Here is a 23,525-nt window from a genome sequence, read left to right as displayed (position 1 = left end):
TTATTTGATTTAAAAAAAACGTTAGAATTGATAGTTAATTTCCGAACATTAATGACTTACACTAAAATTAAACCTTTAATTAAGTCTGCACTCAAAATAGAGTACAGTCTACATTCAGCATAAATGTAGAGACTAATATGTCTAACCAATTCTGATTAGTGAATAATCACCATTGCAGAAACTGACTGAAGATAAACTTTAATTTAAAGTAAAGCTGGATGACAGCAAAAAATATCATAGAAATCTGCAGAAATCTGCAGTCTTTGTGCTGCAGAGCTGCTCACCAGCTCCACTTACATTTGATGTTGCTGTAACACGTCACAGTATTACCATGAGTCAACCCACTGATGTCATCACTAGACAACATCCACAATGTCATTTATTTTGGTATCAGGGTAAATAGCTGTAATAAAAAAAGTGATGTAAGCACCTTTTGTGTTTACATCTCCTCTTCCTTTCAGATCTCATCCCCATTATCTTCTTACTTCTGTCAATGCTCTTACAAGACAATCGCTGAGAAAGTCAAAGAGGTAAGAAGAGTTATATAATGTGGCATCGCACACGGATTTGTCTCAGCTGACTGAGGACAAGACTCTCTGTTCCTTCTTTCAACATTAGCATAATCTCCTGTGATTCATCTGACCCAATGCAGTGCCCTCTCATCTATAGAACAGTTCTGAGAAACAACTGTGTGCTTTGACGCCTCAGATTATTGAGCGTGTCAATTGGTATTCTTCTCGCTCCAATTTGTGGCAAATGTGTTGTAAATTTGTTTTAAACCTGACAATAATGGAGACATTCACACCGAGCCCACCACAACCCCCTCCCTCCTCATCTTCCCCACCCCCTCCGCTCTGTGATTGTGAAACAAAAATGTCAACATTTTGATAATATTTGACCTCATTTACATATGGTGTACCTTGATACTAGACACAGACTGCCTTCGAGCATTTAAATTTCTTAAGTGTACTGGGTGGCACCAGACCTCTGCAAGCTGCTTTGTCTTTCCCACCATATGGCATCTTGACAGTGTTTTCCTCACTAATTAGTCTTTAACACATATGCCAAGTCCAAATGACTGTAATGTCAGGCTGCACTGAGGATCCCTGTTGCATCAGAAATTAGTTACCATTTATTAACAAAGGAAAACATTTTAACTTTTTTTTTTTTTTTTTTAGCTCAGGTACTGCACAAATATTTGCTTTTAGCCTAGTTTATCTGAATTAGTGTTTGCTGTGCTGAAGCTGTAATTCTAACTGAATCCATTTAAATGCGGTGATGGATGTAAGCCAGCACTCTCAATGAGCTACCCCACGAGTGGCGAAGATCTTTTAATAAAGATGGTGTTGTTTTGGCACGCCCCATAACTCAGTCTCTATGTGGAGATACACAGTGTTTTCTTGACGTATTTTCAGTTATTACAGGAATATACTGTATGTTAACTCATATTTTTGGACCGCTATCAATATACACCGAGCAAGCAAGGAGGTAGAACAGGCTTTCTAGTAATTTGCCCACCTCCTTCTGTCCTCATATCAAAATCTCCAGTAAGATACTGAACTGTCCATTCCATCTGTGTCCAAAATCATCCACTAAGTCCCTGGTCACTATTCCCTATCTGGGTCAATATATAATTGTGGGACTTTTTGTAACATAGTTGACAGGTATCATACATTTTTGCTGTTTTCAGTCCTAACATCAACATGGCTGCTTATAAACAAACACCACATGGCATTTTTAGACAAAGATTCCTCTAAATATTATATATACAATTGAGTAAAATTGAAATTTAAAGTTATTTCTAAAGATATTGTAGTAAACCTGTTGACATGTCATAAATCCACACTTGACTCACACACTACTTTATATTAAATAACTCAGAAAGCGTTGGAGTCTGGCCAGTCTTTTCTTCAGGAGGAAATGACATCATGTGGAGCAGGTCATGTGATCTGGAATTAACACACTTCCTTGAGAGGTGTTTTTGTAATGGGGAACTTAATTAAAAGTGATTTCTCGGACACAGATACAATTTGTAGTTTTCCATATAAAATTTGACATATTGCCAAAAAAGAAACATCTGTCATGATTATCTCAACTTAATAAAAAGAACACAATCAAAACTATTTTTGAATAAGCTCATTTTATTATTGTTTAGCTAATTAGAAGGTGGTTGTTATTAAATTCAGACGGTTATTTAGTTGACATTTTAGTGATATCCAGTCATTGTTTTTTATTAATAAGTGATTGCTTCGTAATAAATAATTATGGAATTTGTAAAGACATGATCATAATGAACATTTTTTTTTTACTTTTAATAAAAATGTATGCAAGATATATCCAATGGACTTCAAAAGTCCCTCAGTTATATAGAAATACAGAAAAAACTTGCTGAAGCAGTAACTGTGACTTGAACTGAAGCAAGAAAAGTCCGAGGCACTCTGTACTTACTCAATTAAAAGTCCTTTATTAGCTACATGGACACCACCAACATGTTTCGACACCAAGTCTTCGTCAGGGCAACATTTGTAAATGAACTGAACAGCAGGAAGTCTACTTTTAAAAAACTCTTAACAGGAAGTCACATGATCGTGTATGGTCATGTGACTCCACCCAAGTATTCATTCATAAAAGACAAATAAAATATAAACACTTTGGAATATTTTCACAGAGCAATAGGCAAGCATATCATCCATAATGCATAAATAAAGCTCATTATGTAACACTATATTTCAATAATAAACCATGATGCATCATGTTAACATATAGAAGAAAATAAATAATGAAAAAATTACTGACTGCAAGGCACTGTGTGTAGAATAGGAAACAGTGGCATGAAACAGTGAGTAAACCCTCATCATCAAAGACAATCATTCAGAACACATTAATATATTTACAGAAACGGAGAAAAGTCTATTTCTTCATTTAGTCCAGGGAACACAGTTGCTTTCAAAGAGTGGATCCAGAAGGTTTCCCTCTGCAATAATCTTTTCAACCTGTCACCCCCTCGGGGAGTGTTCTCAATAACTTCAATTGCCATGATTGTGAGTTCATTAATGTTTGTGTGGGTCATGTTCTTGAAATGTTTTGCAATCGGATATTCCATGTTTCCTTTACGGATAGCATATTTGTGTTCTGCAAAACGCTCTTTCAGTTTTCTTTTTGTGCGACCAATGTAAAAACACCCACAAACACAGTCCAGTCGGTATACCACATGTGTTGTATTACAGTTTGCAAAAGAACGACATTTAAAAGTGTAGGTGCATGTAGAGTCCATAAAATGTGTAGAACGATTGATCTGTGTGCAATGGACACATGCCCCACATCTGAAGGTGCCAATGGGTTTTTTGAAAAAAGTCTCAAGTTTTGATGCTGGCAAATAGTTTTTGACGATTTTGTCCTTGAGGGTGGGGGCTTTTTTAAAGGCAAACCTGGGGGGCTCAGAGAACAAGGGGCCCAGTGAAGGGTCACAAGCCAGTATGGACCAGTTTTTTGTAATGGCGTTTTTGATTTTGTATGCCATGTTGCTGTACTGTAAAGTACAGAAAATTCTGTTTTTTGTTTGTGATGGAGCTCGCTGTCTCCTTATGAGAAGATTTCTTCTGTCCAAAGTTTTTGCTCGTGTTAGAGCCCCACTCAGTGTCTTTGCTTTGTAGCCCCTTTGAACGAACCGCTGTTGCATTTCCGTAGCTTGGGTATTGAAGTCCGTTTGAGAGTTGCAGATGCGCTTGAGACGTTGAAATTGCCCAAATGGAATGTTTTCAATGAGACTCTTAGGATGGAAGGATTCAGCATGTAAAACAGTATTTCGATCTGTACTTTTTCTGAACAGAGATGTGTGTATTGAGCCTTGTTCATCCAGTGATATTAGAAGGTCCAAGAAGTTTATTTCTTTGTTGCTGAATTCCAAACTGAGTTTGATGTTAGGATTAGTGCTGTTTAAATATTGATGAAATTCTTGAAGTTGTTCTGTTGTACCAGTAAAAATGAAGAAAAGGTCATCAATGTAACGACCATAGTATTTGATGAGCTGTTTGAAGGGGTTTTCAGTGCTGTGCACATACCTCTCTTCCCATAGCCCCAAAAATAATCCCGCATAGTTGGGGGCGTATGAAGCCCCCATGGCAGTCCCCTTGGTTTGTTGGTAGAGACGATCCTGGAATAGGAATATATTGTTATTGAGGGACCATTGGGTAAGAGAAACAACAAATTGTGTCGGAGGAGTCTCGGTGTTTGATCTTTTTTGTAAAAAATGTTCAAGGGCCTCTAGGCCTTCCTGGTGGTCAATATTTGAGTAAAGTGACTCAACATCCATGGTTGCTAAAATAGCATTTGGGGCTTGTTGCATTTCTTGAAGGTCCTTGAGTATATGTGTAGTATCTTGCAAATATGCTTTCAGTGACATTGTTAGGGGTTTGATAACAAAGTCTATATATTGAGAAGCTGGTTCTGTAATAGTGTCAATTCCGTTAATTATTGGTCTACCTGGGGGTGAATGAAGGTTTTTGTGTATTTTGGGAAGAAGATAAAAAGTTGCCAGTTTAGGGTTAGAGGGAGAGAGAAATTCAAATTCATTCTTATTAATCCACTTATTTTCCAGTGCAGGGTTCAAAATTGCAAAAAGGTCTCTTTTTATGTTCTCAGTGGGGTTCGATTTGAGTGGCACATAATACTGTCTATTGTTTAATTGTTTTTGGGCTTCCATGATGTAATCATTCTTACCCCATATTACTGTAGCTCCCCCTTTATCCGCATAAGTGTTTTTTAAAAGTAGACTTCCTGCTGTTCAGTTCATTTACAAATGTTGCCCTGACGAAGACTTGGTGTCGTAACATGTTGGTGGTGTCCATGTAGCTAATAAAGGACTTTTAATTGAGTAAGTACAGAGTGCCTCGGACTTTTCTTGCTTCAGTTCAAGTCACAGTTACTGCTTCAGCAAGTTTTTTCTGTATTTCTATTCATCCGCGGGCCTGGTCCTTGTAGAGCACCTGCTTTTTACCCATTGTTCACACCTGTTTTGGAGCCATAAGCAGCACTCAACAATCCTCTCTTTTTTTGCAAAGTTCTACTTCACCCACCACTGGGCCGTGGTGTTTTTTGTTGAGTTGCTCCGTTCAATTTACCCTGGACGTTATTGGATCACAAGATGACACAGCCATCTAAGAACACATTATTTTTTACCCAAGAGGAAGGACGCAATATTATTGTACAAGACTCTTTATTCTGCATGGAAAACCCAGGCTCACCTGAACTACCTTCTTACAATGAACTTAAAAGACTTCTTGAGAAAGAAAAGAAACTGGAGTTACATGCAATAACGCTATCCGACTACTGGCGGCAGAACATCATACCTCGTGGGCTCCGGATAAATAAATTTCCATCCTTTGGACAAGATAACCTTGAATTTAAACAAAAATGGGAGTCCGTACTAAATAAATGCTCTTTTGACCTGATGCTATTACTGATTGATGAGGCAAAAAATCAAAGAGAAGAAATCAAACAGAAGATACCGGAAGTAAAACGGAAGTTGTCACTTGTCAACGTGACACAACAACAGAAGGAGGAAGCAGCTATCACTGAAAGTAAAATAAACGACGACATACGTGAGCTGACAAAGACCATCACAAGTACAAAAATGAATAAGTTTCAAAGAGACAAAAAAGATTATGATGAAGGAGCCATCTATTCTTGGCAGCGCCGGCACACCCGGGGACCACCGAGACGCGGCCGTACAGTCTCATTCAGCTTACCGGGCAGCACCACAAGTGAGGACGAGGACCGCTCTGACACAAGTCTGGCTGGTTCTTCTCATTTTTTAGACAAAACCCGGACACCTCACAGTGGCGCAGGAAGAAAACACGGCGGGGCAGACGGGGGAGGAGGAAAACGACAGCTGAGACCTCGACAGCCCCATCAAAATTACCACCACCACCACAAACGGTAATCAATATATCTAATGTTCCTCTCCCACCAGACTGTCAAAAACTCCTATCAAGGGGATTATCTTTTGCACCTACTCACATAACCAATAGTTTTCAAACTAGAATAGAGCTCTATAAATTCTACCGCAACCTACATTTAAAAACATGGTACCACACACACCCCTCGCCCTGTACCACTTCATCCACGGACCCTTCACAGCCCCTATCCTACTTTAAACGAAAATCAACCTTCTTCCCACTGAGTAACAACTCATGCTTAAACGCATTTATGAAGAAAGTCGATCATGATGTCAACTTGATTCTACAAAATAACACAGCAACTACGTCAAATTTGTGCTCAGGTGAAAGACGAGCTATGGTGTGGCTTAAAAAAGAAGAAGACATCGTGGTGAGAAGAGCGGATAAAGGGGGAGCTACAGTAATATGGGGTAAGAATGATTACATCATGGAAGCCCAAAAACAATTAAACAATAGACAGTATTATGTGCCACTCAAATCGAACCCCACTGAGAACATAAAAAGAGACCTTTTTGCAATTTTGAACCCTGCACTGGAAAATAAGTGGATTAATAAGAATGAATTTGAATTTCTCTCTCCCTCTAACCCTAAACTGGCAACTTTTTATCTTCTTCCCAAAATACACAAAAACCTTCATTCACCCCCAGGTAGACCAATAATTAACGGAATTGACACTATTACAGAACCAGCTTCTCAATATATAGACTTTGTTATCAAACCCCTAACAATGTCACTGAAAGCATATTTGCAAGATACTACACATATACTCAAGGACCTTCAAGAAATGCAACAAGCCCCAAATGCTATTTTAGCAACCATGGATGTTGAGTCACTTTACTCAAATATTGACCACCAGGAAGGCCTAGAGGCCCTTGAACATTTTTTACAAAAAAGATCAAACACCGAGACTCCTCCGACACAATTTGTTGTTTCTCTTACCCAATGGTCCCTCAATAACAATATATTCCTATTCCAGGATCGTCTCTACCAACAAACCAAGGGGACTGCCATGGGGGCTTCATACGCCCCCAACTATGCGGGATTATTTTTGGGGCTATGGGAAGAGAGGTATGTGCACAGCACTGAAAACCCCTTCAAACAGCTCATCAAATACTATGGTCGTTACATTGATGACCTTTTCTTCATTTTTACTGGTACAACAGAACAACTTCAAGAATTTCATCAATATTTAAACAGCACTAATCCTAACATCAAACTCAGTTTGGAATTCAGCAACAAAGAAATAAACTTCTTGGACCTTCTAATATCACTGGATGAACAAGGCTCAATACACACATCTCTGTTCAGAAAAAGTACAGATCGAAATACTGTTTTACATGCTGAATCCTTCCATCCTAAGAGTCTCATTGAAAACATTCCATTTGGGCAATTTCAACGTCTCAAGCGCATCTGCAACTCTCAAACGGACTTCAATACCCAAGCTACGGAAATGCAACAGCGGTTCGTTCAAAGGGGCTACAAAGCAAAGACACTGAGTGGGGCTCTAACACGAGCAAAAACTTTGGACAGAAGAAATCTTCTCATAAGGAGACAGCGAGCTCCATCACAAACAAAAAACAGAATTTTCTGTACTTTACAGTACAGCAACATGGCATACAAAATCAAAAACGCCATTACAAAAAACTGGTCCATACTGGCTTGTGACCCTTCACTGGGCCCCTTGTTCTCTGAGCCCCCCAGGTTTGCCTTTAAAAAAGCCCCCACCCTCAAGGACAAAATCGTCAAAAACTATTTGCCAGCATCAAAACTTGAGACTTTTTTCAAAAAACCCATTGGCACCTTCAGATGTGGGGCATGTGTCCATTGCACACAGATCAATCGTTCTACACATTTTATGGACTCTACATGCACCTACACTTTTAAATGTCGTTCTTTTGCAAACTGTAATACAACACATGTGGTATACCGACTGGACTGTGTTTGTGGGTGTTTTTACATTGGTCGCACAAAAAGAAAACTGAAAGAGCGTTTTGCAGAACACAAATATGCTATCCGTAAAGGAAACATGGAATATCCGATTGCAAAACATTTCAAGAACATGACCCACACAAACATTAATGAACTCACAATCATGGCAATTGAAGTTATTGAGAACACTCCCCGAGGGGGTGACAGGTTGAAAAGATTATTGCAGAGGGAAACCTTCTGGATCCACTCTTTGAAAGCAACTGTGTTCCCTGGACTAAATGAAGAAATAGACTTTTCTCCGTTTCTGTAAATATATTAATGTGTTCTGAATGATTGTCTTTGATGATGAGGGTTTACTCACTGTTTCATGCCACTGTTTCCTATTCTACACACAGTGCCTTGCAGTCAGTAATTTTTTCATTATTTATTTTCTTCTATATGTTAACATGATGCATCATGGTTTATTATTGAAATATAGTGTTACATAATGAGCTTTATTTATGCATTATGGATGATATGCTTGCCTATTGCTCTGTGAAAATATTCCAAAGTGTTTATATTTTATTTGTCTTTTATGAATGAATACTTGGGTGGAGTCACATGACCATACACGATCATGTGACTTCCTGTTAAGTGTTTTTTAAAAGTAGACTTCCTGCTGTTCAGTTCATTTACAAATGTTGCCCTGACGAAGACTTGGTGTCGAAACATGTTGGTGGTGTCCATGTAGCTAATAAAGGACTTTTAATTGAGTAAGTACAGAGTGCCTCGGACTTTTCTTGCTTCAGTTCAAGTCACAGTTACTGCTTCAGCAAGTTTTTTCTGTATTTCTATTCATCCGCGGGCCTGGTCCTTGTAGAGCACCTGCTTTTTACCCATTGTTCACACCTGTTTTGGAGCCATAAGCAGCACTCAACAATCCTCTCTTTTTTTGCAAAGTTCTCCCTCAGTTATATATTGACCCATCTAGTGACTATTATGTAGTAAACTATGAAGGAAACACTTTGGCAAAAGTAACATTTCAGACACGACTGGAGCTATTAATTATGCTGCTTGCTCGCTGTGATTTGTAGTGCAAACACATCAAATTCACACAGTTTATCACATGGCTAAGAAACAGGTCAAATGAAATTCAACAATAAAACCTAAATGGGTAATTATTTCCATTCATATGACGAGTTTTCGTGTCCTCACTGGTCTCCTTCACACAATACATAGTGGTACATATTGCTTGGTTAGTGACCATAGGCTGTACACTACTTTTACCTGTGCATTGTGGGACATTCTGAGTTCAGTAAACGGGGTGTAACAATTGTACTCAACATTCGGACGGCACTATAAAAAGGCACTATATAGGGTATAGAAAGTGATTTCGGACACAGCCCAGTTCTTCTGTATGAGTGGGAAAACCAGAGTCAAGCTTTAATCACACTGTCTGCTCAGGTAAGAGTTTGATAGAACCTTCTACAGTTTAAATAATTTAAACATAAGCTCTAGCACCACACCACTTAAGGTTTGGCTGGACTGCCAGCTACTTGATTAGGGTTATGAATGTGGGCATGCTTTAATGAAACCAGCATTAACTACTGGTGGGAAATGGATTACAGTCTGGTATATTGGTTGTATTCCTTGTGAGGGCCGTCTCATGTAAAATAGTCACTATATTAAATAATTTTATGTTGTGGAAATTTCCTTCTAGTATTGGTGTATTTTTTTTCAAGCCTTACTTTGTTGTTATTATTCTATAAATACATTTTGGCCTTTAAGTAACTTAAAAGCAGAAAACGATACATCAGTCCAGCACAGTGGTGCCTGAGCCTCATATGATACTGTAAGAAATGCCTTCTTCCATATTGAAGTCATTTTATTGCTTTAATAATAACATTTATGAATATAGGTTTCATTTGTGGTGCTTAAACAGAGGGCACACTGTTCTCTTGGATATTTCATGGTCTCTCTATTTCCTTTCAGTTTCTGGGAGTAAGAATAGGCCTGTGACAGACAAACACACAGACATGAGAGGACTTTCAAAGAGAAAAAAAATAGACAGTTGAACGCTATCCTTGAACGGGGTGCTAATGTAAGTTAAAAGCAATGGAAATTAGACACAAAGTCATCCTATTCGTCAAAAGATATTCACCAAACAGTGGTTAGATTGCTTCTCATTTCGAGTCCCATTTTCTCTGCACCACATTGTGCACCGTCGTCTTATTGTTCTGTGTGTTGCACTTTCCAGTACTTGAAAATTGTCTGAGCACTCACATGCTCAGCAACAAATTGCTGAAATGGAGATCTTCCTCCTGTCAAAAACAGTCTTTTACACCAAATCCCCTGAATAAAATTAACATAATGGTCATGTTAGAGAAGACCACAGGCTTTCCAGAGTCATGTCACAGTCGGAAAATATCCAATGTTAACTGATTGGTTGTTAAAGGTGTAGTTTTCTCAGCCTGAGATAAGTGGAGAGATGTCGCATGGTGACTTACCTGGATAAGACAGCTTTCAATATGGATATCTCACTCTTCACACAGGCAAAAACCCACATTTGAGATATTACTCGCTAACTAACAAGCCTATCATTTTGGCTTTTTGTACTGTCTGTTATATGCTATCAAATGACAAAATGAGAGTATTGCTAGCTTTGTCAGATCTGTGCAGCAGTTATATCTAAAGAAAAGAAGTAAAAAATAAATTAATAAAGATAGAGATTGGGAGATGCAGATTAAATTGAATTGTCAAGCCAAATAGTCCTGTTTTAAACAATGCAATCAATATGTTTATACAATCTTTAGCTGCAAAAATACATGTTAAATATAGTCATTATCACATTCACTACTGATTTAATTTGGTTTGATTTAACATTACCAAGGTGGTAATTTTTGCTTTCAGATGAATAGGCAATGCACCTGAAGGTGTAAATGCGTGAAAGTATATTACTAGCATGTCGCTGGATATTTTCACTGCGTGTGTAAATGATTCTTCCTGTAACTCCAAAAACAGATCCAATTGCAGATGTTAATATAGGTACATTAAAAGCAATAGTGATGTGTTCCTGTGACTATTTATACTCTAAGCTGTGAAAGAAGAACAGACAAAGTTTTAGAGGAAAAAATATAGTGTGGACAGTCTTTACAGACCTAAAAAATACAGGTTTTAAAGTAATGTTCTCAAGATCTGTATTTAATATATACATTTCTGTGATTATATGCTGCTGTACAGTTATAGTTCCAGTTATAGTATCTTAATCAGTATTTTCATTTAGGTTAATTATTTCAACCTCGAGCCATTTTCACCTGTTATTCACTCACTTCAAATAGGAGGCAATCTTCCTCAAGCTCACGTCCTCCACTAGAATCCAGGCAGTTTGAGGCTTCTGCACAAAATCGGAGCTGTTCTTAGGAAGGACTGAGCTCCTCTAAGCAGCAATCACAGATGTTAAAGCTGGAATCTGCTGGAGCTGCTCTCCCAGTGTGGGGGTCACAACCTCTAATGCTCCTGGTACCACTGTGACTTTGCCCTCCACATCTGTTCTAGTTGTTCTTTCAGTCTCTGAAGGTACAACTGGATGGTGCAGTGGTGGTGCTGCTGCCTTTCAAACAAGGGGGTAATCTATGTGTGTATTTTTATCGCTCTTTTTTTGGCTTTGCTGAGACATTCCTCCACCTTCCCAAATAAAAGCAGCCTCCATCTTTGCAATTGGCTTGTATTTGGAAAGTCAGTGTTTATCTTTGAGCCCATTGTCTTATACGTTTTCCCTCCTCCTCCGACTAATTTGCAAGTAAATTGTTTTACACAACGTACGATGAGTAAATTGAGAAAATATATCTCAGCTGAGCAGGATGGAGGAGTTTTTTTTTTTAAATTCTGTGCACTGAAAATGTGATGATGTTGATGGGCATTTAACTATTCGATGGAAAAGTTTATTTGTCTCCCTAAGATGTGTTAAATGATTGGGAAGTAATAGCAGGTCTGTGTGAGTCGGCCTTCCTGGCTGAACCTCCGCTGTAAAGCCTCATTATTGTTGGCCACTGAGCAGATAAATTAGAAAAGGCAGGCTGCGTACACATGCAACATATCACTCTGGAACAACAGATCTGTCTCCGGTGACTTGACTAAGTTAATCTTTGTTCCTGACAACAACACAGCCTTGTGTGTGGTTCTTAGTTTTCAATTTGCATCAGGTAGCTGTAAGTGAACTGAACAAGCAAAGGCAAGAAGTAATCTACATTAATCAGTGCTGATAATATAGTCAAGGCTTTTTAAGAAGGCAAAAAGAAGCCTGTTTCCTTTGTGTTTGACCAAGCACACTATCACCTAGAACTAAAGACATGGTAAGAAAGTGCACAATTGAACCAATGGACCACCCAGCTGCTGTTCTTTTGACCATAACACTTGCCAACAGTAATGCCTGGAAGAGACTTATGGACTTAAAGAAAACAGAAAAAGAAAAAAAAACACATTGAAGACACACATCCATGTCTTCCATCAGTACGGCTTTACTCATGCTTTATCTGTAACAACGCTCATGGTTCCCAGATTGTACTTTGCAGTAATTTAAAATCTCACTTTGAAGAGAGGCAGGTGGAAGGGTTAGGAAGGGAGTGGGAGACAGACATAACAGTCGTACCAAAAAGAACCAAAAAGATCAGGAGAGTCCAAGGGGAAAATTGTTTTGTTGACCATACAAGTGAAAAGACAATTTTATGTTACTCTAAGGTCCACTCAACAATAGTAAAAAAAAAAAAAAAAGGAAAATATAACTAGTCACAGTGTTTTATGTGGCATGATGAACAAGACTTTTCTGATCTGTGTAGACATCGTGATCACAGAAGCTCAATCGCCTTGTGCTGTGTCTAAGCTGTGAATCATTTAAAAATGGCCTAATAGAAAGCAGAAGTCGTGCGTAGGATTAATATAAAAATATATATATTCCAAAATGTGCACATTTTCTTATAAGAATGTTTAGCTGTTTGTTACAACCCCGGCTCGGGGGGGGGAGGGAAGCAACATAAACAGTTGTAGTTGGTAAAAATCAATCATTTATTATAGAAAAGTTTGAACAAAAATGTGCAAGATATTATACAAATGAGGCAAAACTAAGGAAGAGGGCTGGTGGGTGCTGCTCAAATGAAAGAAAACAGCAAAACACAAGAAGAGTTCTCATAAGGAGAACTTAACACTACACTACACTACAATCACTGTGGACAAAAGAAAAAAGTAAACAAAAGGCTCACTACCTGGGAACTGGCACAAAACAAAACTACATGGGAGTCAGCACCCCTAACCCTGGTGAAAACTAGACAAAAGAAAACTACCTGTAATGAAATGAAGTGTTGCTGTATCAGTTTTTAATACTAATCCTGGCCCAGTTCCTACCACACAGTCTATCTTGCCTCAACCACACAGAAACACAGAATGTCACGCTAGAAGTCAGCTGCCTCGTTCAGTTGAACTGACAACTCTTTTAAAAGAGTTGGCAGTTTTCGGTTGGTCAGCCTGGTGAGCGCCGCACCAATCGCAGGACTCCTGGTTGCAGTCACGCCTCTGCCGTCGTGGTCCAACCAGGGAGTGGGGATCACACAGCCCTATTTGCATAACCACAATATTTGGTTAAAACACACACACAGGGTAGGAGGCGCTGGCCGTAACACTGTTGCTGTTTATGTAACTTGGATTGAAATAGTTTAGCAGCAGCAGCAGGAGGAGGGAAGTCTGTAGAGGCCCAGATGGATGTCAAGGCCATCAGTGTGAGACTGGGCAGTTAGAGAACCTAACACACTCCTCAAAATTAATAAGACTCTCTCAAAACATTCTTTAAAGAATTTGTATTGCCACCTGTTTGCATTTATCTTGCTAAATGCAGGACTGGAGATTATTCTTATTAATAAAATGAGAGGGTTTTTTTTTTTGTTTACCCTCGCTGTATGGACAATTTAAAGGCAGCTTTGGAGTTACTAAAACTGATGACGCTGCCACTGAAAAATCATCTTCGTCTCATGCCTTAGCTTTTATTGTGATGACTTGCGTGTATTATGTTGCTCTACCAGAAAGCATTTTATTATGTCTCGATCATATCTGCTATTTATCATTCTTTAGAAATATGTATTTGACATGAGCATGACGTCAACCAAACTGCCACGTTGGTGGTTTTGACTTTACCCTTTAACTGCACATATAAGGATGCTGCTGACTAAACTACCTGTTTTTAGATTTCTCCTGAGTTAATACACTTGAGCTGTAGAAAATGTTGCTTCTACAAGATGAATTGATTTGTTTATATTTTCCTGAATGTTAAGTTAGCCTTTCTATAGCAACAAAAAGATTTGGGCTGAATTTACTGATCAAAATTCTCGATCGAAACTCTGCTTGGATGCCGCTATCTAGCAGTATTGTTCTTTTCATGGTACAACCTGTCACACCTGTCATTTGTGTCACCAAGTATTTTATATTATAAAGCATATTATATATATTGGATCGTTGTTGACATGCAGGTACATATGGTTTTCAAAATATGACTAGCTGACTTGTGCATTATCAATATTTTTAGTCAAAGTGTGCTTGAAGATGGGACTTTGATGACAGCTTCAATGTTTTTCCTCTCGCATTTCAACTCACCCAAAATCAGAGATTATTTCCTATACTTGTCCAGTGTTGCTGATTCTATATCAATAACATGATGATGAATGATAAATAAAAATTTCAAGCTTTTATCTTTAATAGTTCCTGAGATATTGTTATTCAATCTTTGCTGGAAGAAAAGAAACATACAAATGCAGAAGGTGTTTGATAAATCAAGCATTTTTTTTTTTTATATCTTGTAATTTTTTTTTATCTACACAATTACCAAATATCAAGATTTTATGATTGAAAAGAAAATGAAAAACTATGCAAATCTGAGAAAACTAAGCAGAAATGACTTGAAACATTTGGTGATTTGAGATGGAAGGACCCATTTTGCAATAATTTACCAACAGACATGCTCTCATACATTTTAGGTCTTAGGTACACGATCCTATTGAGGTTCATAAGTCACATCCGCACATGTACCACCCACCTAAGCGTTGTTGCATACTATGTGCACTCCACAGTGGCACCAGCTCTCTGAAAGGGCAGTGTGTACCCCCCAAACGCACCCGTCGACACTTGCAAAAACTGTTCAGAAAGACTCGTGGAACATGACAAAGAGCTCCAGGCATTGATCCGACCTCTAAACTCCCCAGAGCCCAGCCTTATCAAACCAAACATTATACCTTCCAAGATCCTTGAAAAGATGTGTGTAAGTGTATTTCTGGAAGCAGTTAAATTAGATTTCTTCTGCTTGCTGCACTTTATATGAAGGTAGCTGATTTTTTTGAAAGCATCCCTACCTTTGTTTTAGTGCATAAGACTGTAATAGAGTACAGTAACTTTATAAATGGTACTATTAGTAACTGATTGAAAACCTAAGATGATTTCAAAGAGTCACAATATTTAAAAAATAAACCAAGAAGGAGCAGTGTTTCAATTGATGGCCCAATACTGTACATAAGGATGAAGGCTTACATACACTTGAGTGTAACCTTTAGGATATGGCCATCCTGAATCTGTAATTTGTCCCCTAACACTTCTGGCAAGGTTGCATCCATGTGGTCAGGTGTGCAGGGGCCTGACCGGTCGATGTTGAGCTTCCTTGCACACTAAGGAGTCTGGCACTCAGGTCACTGGTAATGGCCGCAGCCAGATGGTACCTATCCACTGGGGACGAAGGACACAAACATGCTGGTCGCACTTTAACTTTGGAGGTTGCATATTCTAGCATTATTTAATGCTTGATTACATGCATCATTTATCACAATTATGTCTTGATAAAAGTTTGATGCAAAACACAGCAGAGGCATGCTGAATATTCAAACTTTGCCCTCTCCTGTCTAATCAACCCCAAAGAGGGGAGTGAGGGAAAGGAAGCAGAAAGACAGAAAAAGGAGAAAATTAAGAGCAGCAAGTAAGACTTTGATGAAATGATGAGATTTTGTTTTTCGAAATAGAGCAAGATTAAATACACAGTGAAAATGAGGGGTAAAAAAAAGCCACGAGGTGAAGAATAGAAAGATTTAAAGAAAAACATCTCAATGAACCTCCACAAACAGATTTTTGTTGGTTATTTTCTTTGTGTTGTTGTAGAATAATGTCACTGATCTTCTTCTAAGCTAGAAGTACATTACCAATGGTAGTAATATGGTGAACATGACTGCTTCTCCAAACCCCATTGTTCCATTTACAGTAAAACGGCTGTTGGGGTGTATGATCTTGTTATTTTTTGACTGGACAGTTTTGACAGACTGACAACAAACATAGATGGAAGGAGGAGACATCATGTAACAAAGGTCTCCAGCTGCAATCAAACAGGAAGCACTGGGATTTTAATGGGATGCATCTGGTGTCATTGGTTCACAAGATATCCCGGGGAATCGGTTTTAGACTGACAGCGATTTAAACATCTTGATACACAAGTGACAATTTAGGAGAAGTAATACATAAAAGGTTAACACTGAGGTCCAGGTTTTTCTGAGCCTCCTGTGCCTCATTTCAGCGTGACATATGCATGTTATTTCTCCTGCACACCAGCCCAGGAGAACACTTTGCCCGTCCTGTGTACTGTACTGTGTGTATAATTAGTTAAGTGCTCTTTCTCATGTTTATTACACAGCAGGTGAAAATTAGCACCGGTGCATTAAAAGCTTGTGGATTTCAAGAGTCTCGGCGATAGCAGAAAAAATGTGTGCACAATTACTTCAAAACTGTATTAATACAGATTAGAATGAAGAAAAAAGGCAATGTACCCGAAATAATTCGACAAAATATCGGATAATTTAAAACAAACTGAGAATATTTAATAAAATGCAAGTAACCCTATATTGATTGGCTTCTGTTGATGAATCATTTACACCTGTGCATTAGGCTGCACATCTCTTGGGAGTTTCGTCAGCTGCAGTAATACATGCTGTAAATGTAGTAAAACCTCTGCTGGATTGCTTTCTCTGCAGTGGTCCATCACTTGTATCAGCATTTTTTTTTTTTTTTGTTTGTTTTGTTTTGTTTTTTTATTGCGAATTGCAGCTTTTTTTATTTACCAGGACATAAGAAATTAGTTTCATAACGACTTGTACTGTCTTCTTCTATCTCTCAAATATGTCATTTAGTGCTGTTACCTCATTATTTAGATTGTTAGAGTAATTTATCACCATTTACATTGACTCAATATTGAGTTTTCACTTTAACTTCTGAGCGTCTCATAAAATTTTGTCACTGTCTGCGTTTTTAAGCTCTCCTTTGTAATCTACGATTAGTAAGCAGCACCTGACGCTGACGGTTAAATTAGCCTAGCATTAGCATAGAATGTTAATTTGGATGCAAATTTAAACTCAAATTACAGGAAACATGCAGTTGCAAGCTCCATGGCACCGTTCGCATACTACAAGGTAAATATATGTTTTTAAGCATTAAACATTCCGAGTGACAGCAGCAGTTTAGCCAGACCTTGACCTCCCACTTAAAATGATAAATCTACTAAAAGGTAAACTGAAATCATGATCACAATTAAGAAAAAATCCTAGATGGAACATTCTTCTCACCGCTTCTCTTTTAATATATAGTGTAGAGTGTAAGATAATAAGCCTAGTAGATGTCAAAGTTTAAGAATACCAGATCTGGCTTTGCGAGCACCAGGGGACTGATGTGTTTGAGGATGCGTTCACATTTTTGATTGGATTATGTAAAATAAAAATTGAATTCTAAATCCATTTGACTGAGACTGTGTGAAGGCTATCCAGGGACGGAGACATCATTATGAATATTAATTGTTAATAATTATCCTTCTCCTCAGGGTAACTCGTTTTTCAGGACAGTGGAAGTTGATTTAGAGAGCGGGGGAAAAAAGAATGATGGAGGTGGAGAGGGCAGGAAGAAATAAGCGAGAGGGGAGAAGTGCATCGGTATCTTCACTGACGCCTGCAGATTTCTGCTAACTTGTCATGAAAACTCTCTGTTGTATACATTGCTTCGTGACTTGAGGCATTAACATGAAATCCAGATTAGCGTCAGACCATCTGCTTTTGAATATTTGTATCCACTCAGAGGATTTCATTTAATACCAACACTATAGAGAAGTGCAACATTCCGTGAGCACTGCTGTCTATACTGAAAGTCTAAAAAAATACTTAATTTCTTCATATAATTCAGTTTAGTTTTGCAAGGTCGTTGATCATATCAACCTTTGATAGTCTGAGACTACTGTCTTAATGTGCAGAAGCAACATTTGTCTGCATTAATGAAGTCCTTCATTTATGAACTGCATCAAAATTGACAGCAGAGACAGAAATGTGCTTAAAGATTCTCATCAGTGGTTAGTTTTAGGCCACAAAGGTTTGGACATAATTTAAGATAAGTAGACAAATAAATGAATACAATTAAATAAATTTAAAAAAAAAACACACATTGTATACATTTCATATTAACATAAGTGTGACATCTCAGATTTGCAAGTGAACCACAGTTTGTCATTATGTTAATAGAAAACATGATCCATCTGGCATCGTGTTTCATTCAAAACATAGACTATTTGCATTTGTGAATTAGCTGCCAGTTTATCAGTAGCCAATACAAATAAATTATGTGTCAATTATTGTCCTTTGCCCTTAAAATATCACATAATGTCATTGTTTAATTCAGCGTTATTTCATGATATGAAATAAAACAATACAAAACCTGTAACCGTAGCTGGAACTGCAGTCTCAACAGCTCACAATGGTTTGTATTTCCTCAGTTTGAATTTCCATGTAATCACCCTCACAATTGAGTCATGATATTCCAATAGTGAGAAAACTTGGAACAATCAACCTCATTTCCTGTTGAACATCGCTGTTAAAGACTCAATAATTCCAAACAGGCAATCCTAACAAGACCGCAGTCTTCTACAAGTCAAATGATCTCACTTGACTGTTTCTAGGAAATTGTTCCCCGCATCGTCTTCAATCACCAGTGAGCAGGGGCAGATGAACATTATCGAGGCTCGCGCTGACAGGCAATAGCGGCTCGCTGAGATCTCACTGCGGACTATAAAACAGGCTCCGTAAATTATCTGAACAGCACTTTTCGGTCAGAGTTGCTGGGATTATGTCAAACACTTTGTGATTTCCTCATTTGGATTTTTTTTTTTTTTTTTTGCATTACTATTTCCTGACATTAACTTAATTATGTGTCATACATTTACCCACACTGATCAAAATGTTTTTTTGTGCCCTTCATCCAGCGTATTGTTAATAAATGAACCTGTCAACTTGAGATTATTCTGTCACATTAAAACAAATGTTACATACCGTCAGTCCTATTACAGTGTTTGAGTTAAAGGTTTAAAAATGCAACAATAAATATAAAAGGATACTAAATAAATTTACAGAAATATACAAAGCACCCTTCCTATGGGCATGCAGATTAAGTTAATGTACATCCCTGCGGAGAATCTTGGCTCCTATTGGTGAGCCAAACCTGCTTTATCTTGCTTCAGAATAAAAGTACACAGTTGACCTTGCAAGTTTTCTTTCTTGCTCTCTGCACAAATTGACCAGAGCACTTGATAAGATGTAAATTTTGCAGTGCGGCTCAGTGAAAGAAAGCCTATAGAGCCTGTTAAAGGTCAAAGCAAAACGCAACCACGGTTTGACTAATCAAAATTCCACACATAATCAGAGACACTTGATTCGCCCATAAATATACGTGATAACATAAAGTCTGAGAGCAGGCTGATAAATAAACAAAGAGAATGATAAATATGCAACGTTCTAAATCCAACTGCAAGAGTCTCCTAAAGATATTAAAAGTGTGGAATCTGAGATATGGAAATTAAAAAAAGGACAAGTGCCAATTTTAAAGGTTAAAACTTAATGGAGGGTGGCTAAAGACACAAAAGAGAACACAGCTAAACCATGTCCACCTTGGAGAGAATTTATTATCTTGTAAAGGAGCATTTTAACCTTTAGCAGGTGCTTAATTATTCATAAAAGCTATATAATAGGAACACTATAATAAACTGTCAGCCAGATAGCACCACCTCCATAATGTAAATGCCCTTTGTTGCCAAACACCAAAACAGCAAACATATTAGCTGCGGAACAGTATGGCCGTCATGGTGTGTGGGCAAGGAAGAGGTCAGCCGGTCCAGTGGGTATTTGTTCACTTCAGCCTCTAACACAGCTCTACACGAAAAGAACCTGCGATGCTCAAAAGTATGCAGGATAAAGACTTCTTGTGGCTTTTGAAATGTGCTTGCTGCTATCGAAACAACCAAACAGTAAATACATAAATAGAAGTCAATTGGGAATTATTATAGGGCAGAGTGGGTTGCAGTGTGGTGGGCTTCAGAAAGTGTTTGTCTTTGATAGCAGGGTTTCAGCTCCACCTCCAGCCTACAATCGATTTCTTTCAGCATGCCGGTAATGTTTATTTAATCTTAAATGAGAAATTGTATTTGTTTAGATAAAACCACATTCTAAATCCAGTGACAGGACATTAAGAGGATATTCAAGCTGATCTTTTTGAAACATTTATATGGGAATGAAAGACACACACTATATGTTACATGAGGACTTGTTGATCTTTACACTACATCATCTGCATTTGTTATTTTAGATCTTTAGATCTTCAGTCATCCAGGTCATACGAAGTGCTTGAGTTCCACTCAGCTGCATTTAGTTCAGTTCATTTTTATTTGCATAGCACATATTCACAACATCCATCATCTCTACAACTGTATAATTGTTTACTGCAATGCAGTATGTATTTTATAATCACTGCTATAATTGGTTCATTCAAACCAAGATTCACAATAATGCACAGTGCACTTTACAACCACTGCCACTGTCGGTTTGGTTCAGGTGTGCTTATTATTACTCAACCAAGGAATGCTACGGAGTTATGTGACAGCTGACGTACGTTTGTCTGTGCGCAATATTACTCAAAAGCAAAATAACGGATTTGGAATAAATTTTCAGGAAAGGTCAGAAATGACACAAGGACCAAGTGATTAGATGTTGGCAGTGATGTGGCTTATAGTCTGGATCCACAAATTTGTTAAGGAATGCGAAATAGCATCACGACGTCACTGTAGCTATGACAACAAGTGAACGCTACGGCAGCTGCCTGCTGACGATCACATGATTGCAATCCTACTGCAAATCAGCCACTGCGGATTTATTGGACTTATCCGTTGGAAATGATACAAGTAAAAATTGATTAAATTATGGGAGTGTTTCCGAGTCCCATCAATTCCGGCCGCCCACTACGTATTTAGGTGACATAATTTGGTATCCGTACGTTATGTACACATGCATTACACATGCTTGTGCTCAGCGCAAGGTCATTTTGTTTGTGGGTACATCTATATTAAATATACACCCACATTCTGTGTTGCCGGGATTTCTGATCATCAATAACTAATAAACAAATGCTACATTGCTAAAAAAATATATATATACTGCATTTCTAACAATGCCATATGGGGGAATGAACAGCCTTGGTGGAGTATTGCGCTCTTGGGTGCTTTTCTTGTTTAGAATTGTTATAGTTGTTCTTAGATTGCGTCTATTTGTGTATGGATGATCACCAAATGAAAAATTTTGCTGTACAGTATAACCTTCTGGTTTTCTGTGCATATGACAATAAACCTCTTGAATCTTGAATTGAATCCCAGTACACTTTAGGGTCACTACCTTGTAATATTATGTTATAGAGAGAAATCAAATGAATCTTATATCTACCTTTGAGCAAGCGTTTGAGGTAAAATTCCATTTTAACAGGGAGAAACCTCAGACAGAACCAGACACAGGGATAGCAGCCATCTGCCTTGACCGGATGGGGTAAAGGGAGAGCGGCAACAACTGCCAACAAAAGTGTGAGTTTAGGATGACAAAATAACATGACAAATATTCCACTTGTAGATGTATAACTGCACAAGCCATAAAATCCCCCAAAAAACACAGCCTATATTAAATCAGCCCAAATAAAAGAAATGGTAAAATCATTAATTTATGAAGAAGAAATATATTACTGTCCTGATACATATATCTACAAGGTGTAATCTGATTTTTTTCATTATAAGCTTCATGACATTTGAATTTGCTTCTCTGTTGATGAAACATAACCAATGTAGGATTTCTAGAGAGCAAGATGGTGCATTTGGGGTTTAAAAATATTTCAAAAAACACATGACCCAGACCAAGAAATGCAGATTCTGAACAAACCATTCACAAGTAACGGCAAACCCACAATCCTTAGTGTGCACACTGAATAGTCCAAGTGTGAATTGGAACACCTCAAACATGCATATCCACATAAAACCTGCCTGAAATGGGCCACTAGAAATTTCATCATATTCCCCACTGCTTTTTGACAGCTCTTTTTCAACGCCTTCCAGGGACTCCCTCCACAGCCAAGAGATTTCAGTCTCCACCACAGGGGACGGGATGCTTTCCCCCAATAGCAAATTATTAGACCACAACCTCCATCATGGTGTGTGAAGTGGCTGAATGGATAGAAAGTGACTATTTCTGATCAAAGCGCATCTTACTGAAGCCGGCTCTTGATGTTCCCTTGTCTCAGTCCTTTTTCTCTCTCTGAGTAATTTGTTTGTTTGTTTTTCTTTGTGTGTTTTTCAGAGCTGATTCCATGATTAATCCAGAGTGGCATGAGAGCCAGAGCCTCGTGCCACACTGGTGTATGAATTATTCATATTATTATCAACTTAGCCATTTCATGATATTTGGAGCATGTCTTTCATAAAACATGGAGTGAAATTTTTGGTTTTGACATCCCAAAAGATTTTTTACCAAAGTGCAAGATGAGCCTGGAGCAAGTTACAGGTGAGGACAAACAGAGGCTTAAGTGCTGCATTCATTTAGAGAACTGTCCCCAGATATTAGGAGAAAAGAGTATTTAATTTGAAAAGACCACACTCAAAAGTATTATCTGGTTAGAGACTGCGGATTCCTCACACTAACTGCGACCACAATTAAAATAAAGCTGCTTCGCAATCCTCTGAATATGTCACATATTTAATTGGCTGCTTTTCTTTCACATTGTCTCCAAAACAAGAAAACAATGCGGAAAATCACAAACAGGAAAGAATCTCTCCCGCCACAAGTATGTGACTTAACCATCACATAGTGAGACTTTCAACAACTTACACAAAGAGTTTTGCACTTCATCGTCTGAATCTATGTCAAATGAGTGGGGCACACCAAAAAAAAAAAAAAAAGAAAAAAAAAAAAGGAGCTTGAGAGAATTATAGACCACAGTAATTAGACTGCGTTTTATCATTTGGAGGATCTTCCACCACCCATGCATCTTCACCTCTACAGCATTTCAGTTCTGACCTTGAACTAAAAACTGTCTGTGTAAGAGAAACTTCCCCAGAAATGGGGTTTTGAATCAATACATTTAAACTTTTAACCACTTTACCTAATTATCTTTTTTTAAGTGTTTCTCCCTCTTTTCCAGTTGTGTATCTTGTCTTTCTCAGCTCTTTCTCAGTACTCTGTATGTTTTTTTTCTTTTTTGACTGCAACATTGGTCACGACTTAAAGAGCACATGAGTTTATACTAAAGTTT

General features: G+C 38.0%; 2 protein-coding genes and 1 long non-coding RNA gene across 9 annotated transcripts in view; 2 read left to right on the top strand and 1 right to left on the bottom strand.

The window, feature by feature from the left end:
* The window catches only part of LOC129349311 (uncharacterized), a 307,367-nt gene that overhangs the window by 47,807 nt on the left and 236,035 nt on the right, over nucleotides 1-23,525 (top strand). The gene's annotated exons all lie outside the window — the stretch shown is intronic.
* On the bottom strand, nucleotides 2,601-4,750 carry LOC129349309 (uncharacterized). Of its 2 annotated transcripts, XM_055012233.1 has the most exons (3): nucleotides 4,720-4,736; nucleotides 4,062-4,153; nucleotides 2,601-3,966 (listed from the first exon to the last, which is right to left on the bottom strand). In XM_055012233.1, exons 1-3 carry the CDS (start codon nucleotides 4,722-4,724, stop codon nucleotides 2,891-2,893), a joined length of 1,173 nt encoding a protein of 390 aa, XP_054868208.1. In that variant the 5' UTR covers nucleotides 4,725-4,736; the 3' UTR covers nucleotides 2,601-2,890. The 2 variants fall into 2 exon arrangements, with proteins under 2 accessions (XP_054868208.1, XP_054868202.1); XM_055012227.1 differs by having other exon boundaries at nucleotides 2,601-4,153; nucleotides 4,720-4,750.
* LOC111564431 (uncharacterized) lies at nucleotides 5,054-8,645 on the top strand. Of its 6 annotated transcripts, XM_055012212.1 has the most exons (4): nucleotides 5,054-5,937; nucleotides 6,281-6,367; nucleotides 6,934-7,025; nucleotides 7,121-8,645. In XM_055012212.1, the coding sequence occupies exons 2-4, from the start codon at nucleotides 6,363-6,365 to the stop codon at nucleotides 8,194-8,196; spliced, it is 1,173 nt and encodes a 390-aa protein (XP_054868187.1). In that variant the 5' UTR covers nucleotides 5,054-5,937; nucleotides 6,281-6,362; the 3' UTR covers nucleotides 8,197-8,645. The 6 variants fall into 6 exon arrangements, with proteins under 6 accessions (XP_054868187.1, XP_054868176.1, XP_054868182.1 ...); XM_055012201.1 differs by lacking the exon at nucleotides 6,281-6,367; XM_055012207.1 differs by having other exon boundaries at nucleotides 6,934-8,645.

This window comes from Amphiprion ocellaris, chromosome 1 (assembly GCF_022539595.1).
Source record: "Amphiprion ocellaris isolate individual 3 ecotype Okinawa chromosome 1, ASM2253959v1, whole genome shotgun sequence".
Classification (NCBI taxonomy): domain Eukaryota; kingdom Metazoa; phylum Chordata; class Actinopteri; family Pomacentridae; genus Amphiprion; species Amphiprion ocellaris.
This window is presented reverse-complemented; position numbering and strand designations above follow the sequence as displayed.

Bases quoted from the DNA above. Each gene is read 5' to 3' on its own strand.
- LOC129349309 (XM_055012227.1), bottom strand. From the start codon at position 4,120: ATGGGGGCTTCATACGCCCCCAACTATGCGGGATTATTTTTGGGGCTA.
- LOC111564431 (XM_055012201.1), top strand. From the start codon at position 5,144: ATGACACAGCCATCTAAGAACACATTATTTTTTACCCAAGAGGAAGGA. The intron at 5,938-6,933 runs GTAATCAATATA...TTCCTATTCCAG, and splicing joins TACCACCACCACCACAAACG to GATCGTCTCTACCAACAAAC. The intron at 7,026-7,120 runs GTATGTGCACAG...CTGGTACAACAG, and splicing joins TTGGGGCTATGGGAAGAGAG to AACAACTTCAAGAATTTCAT.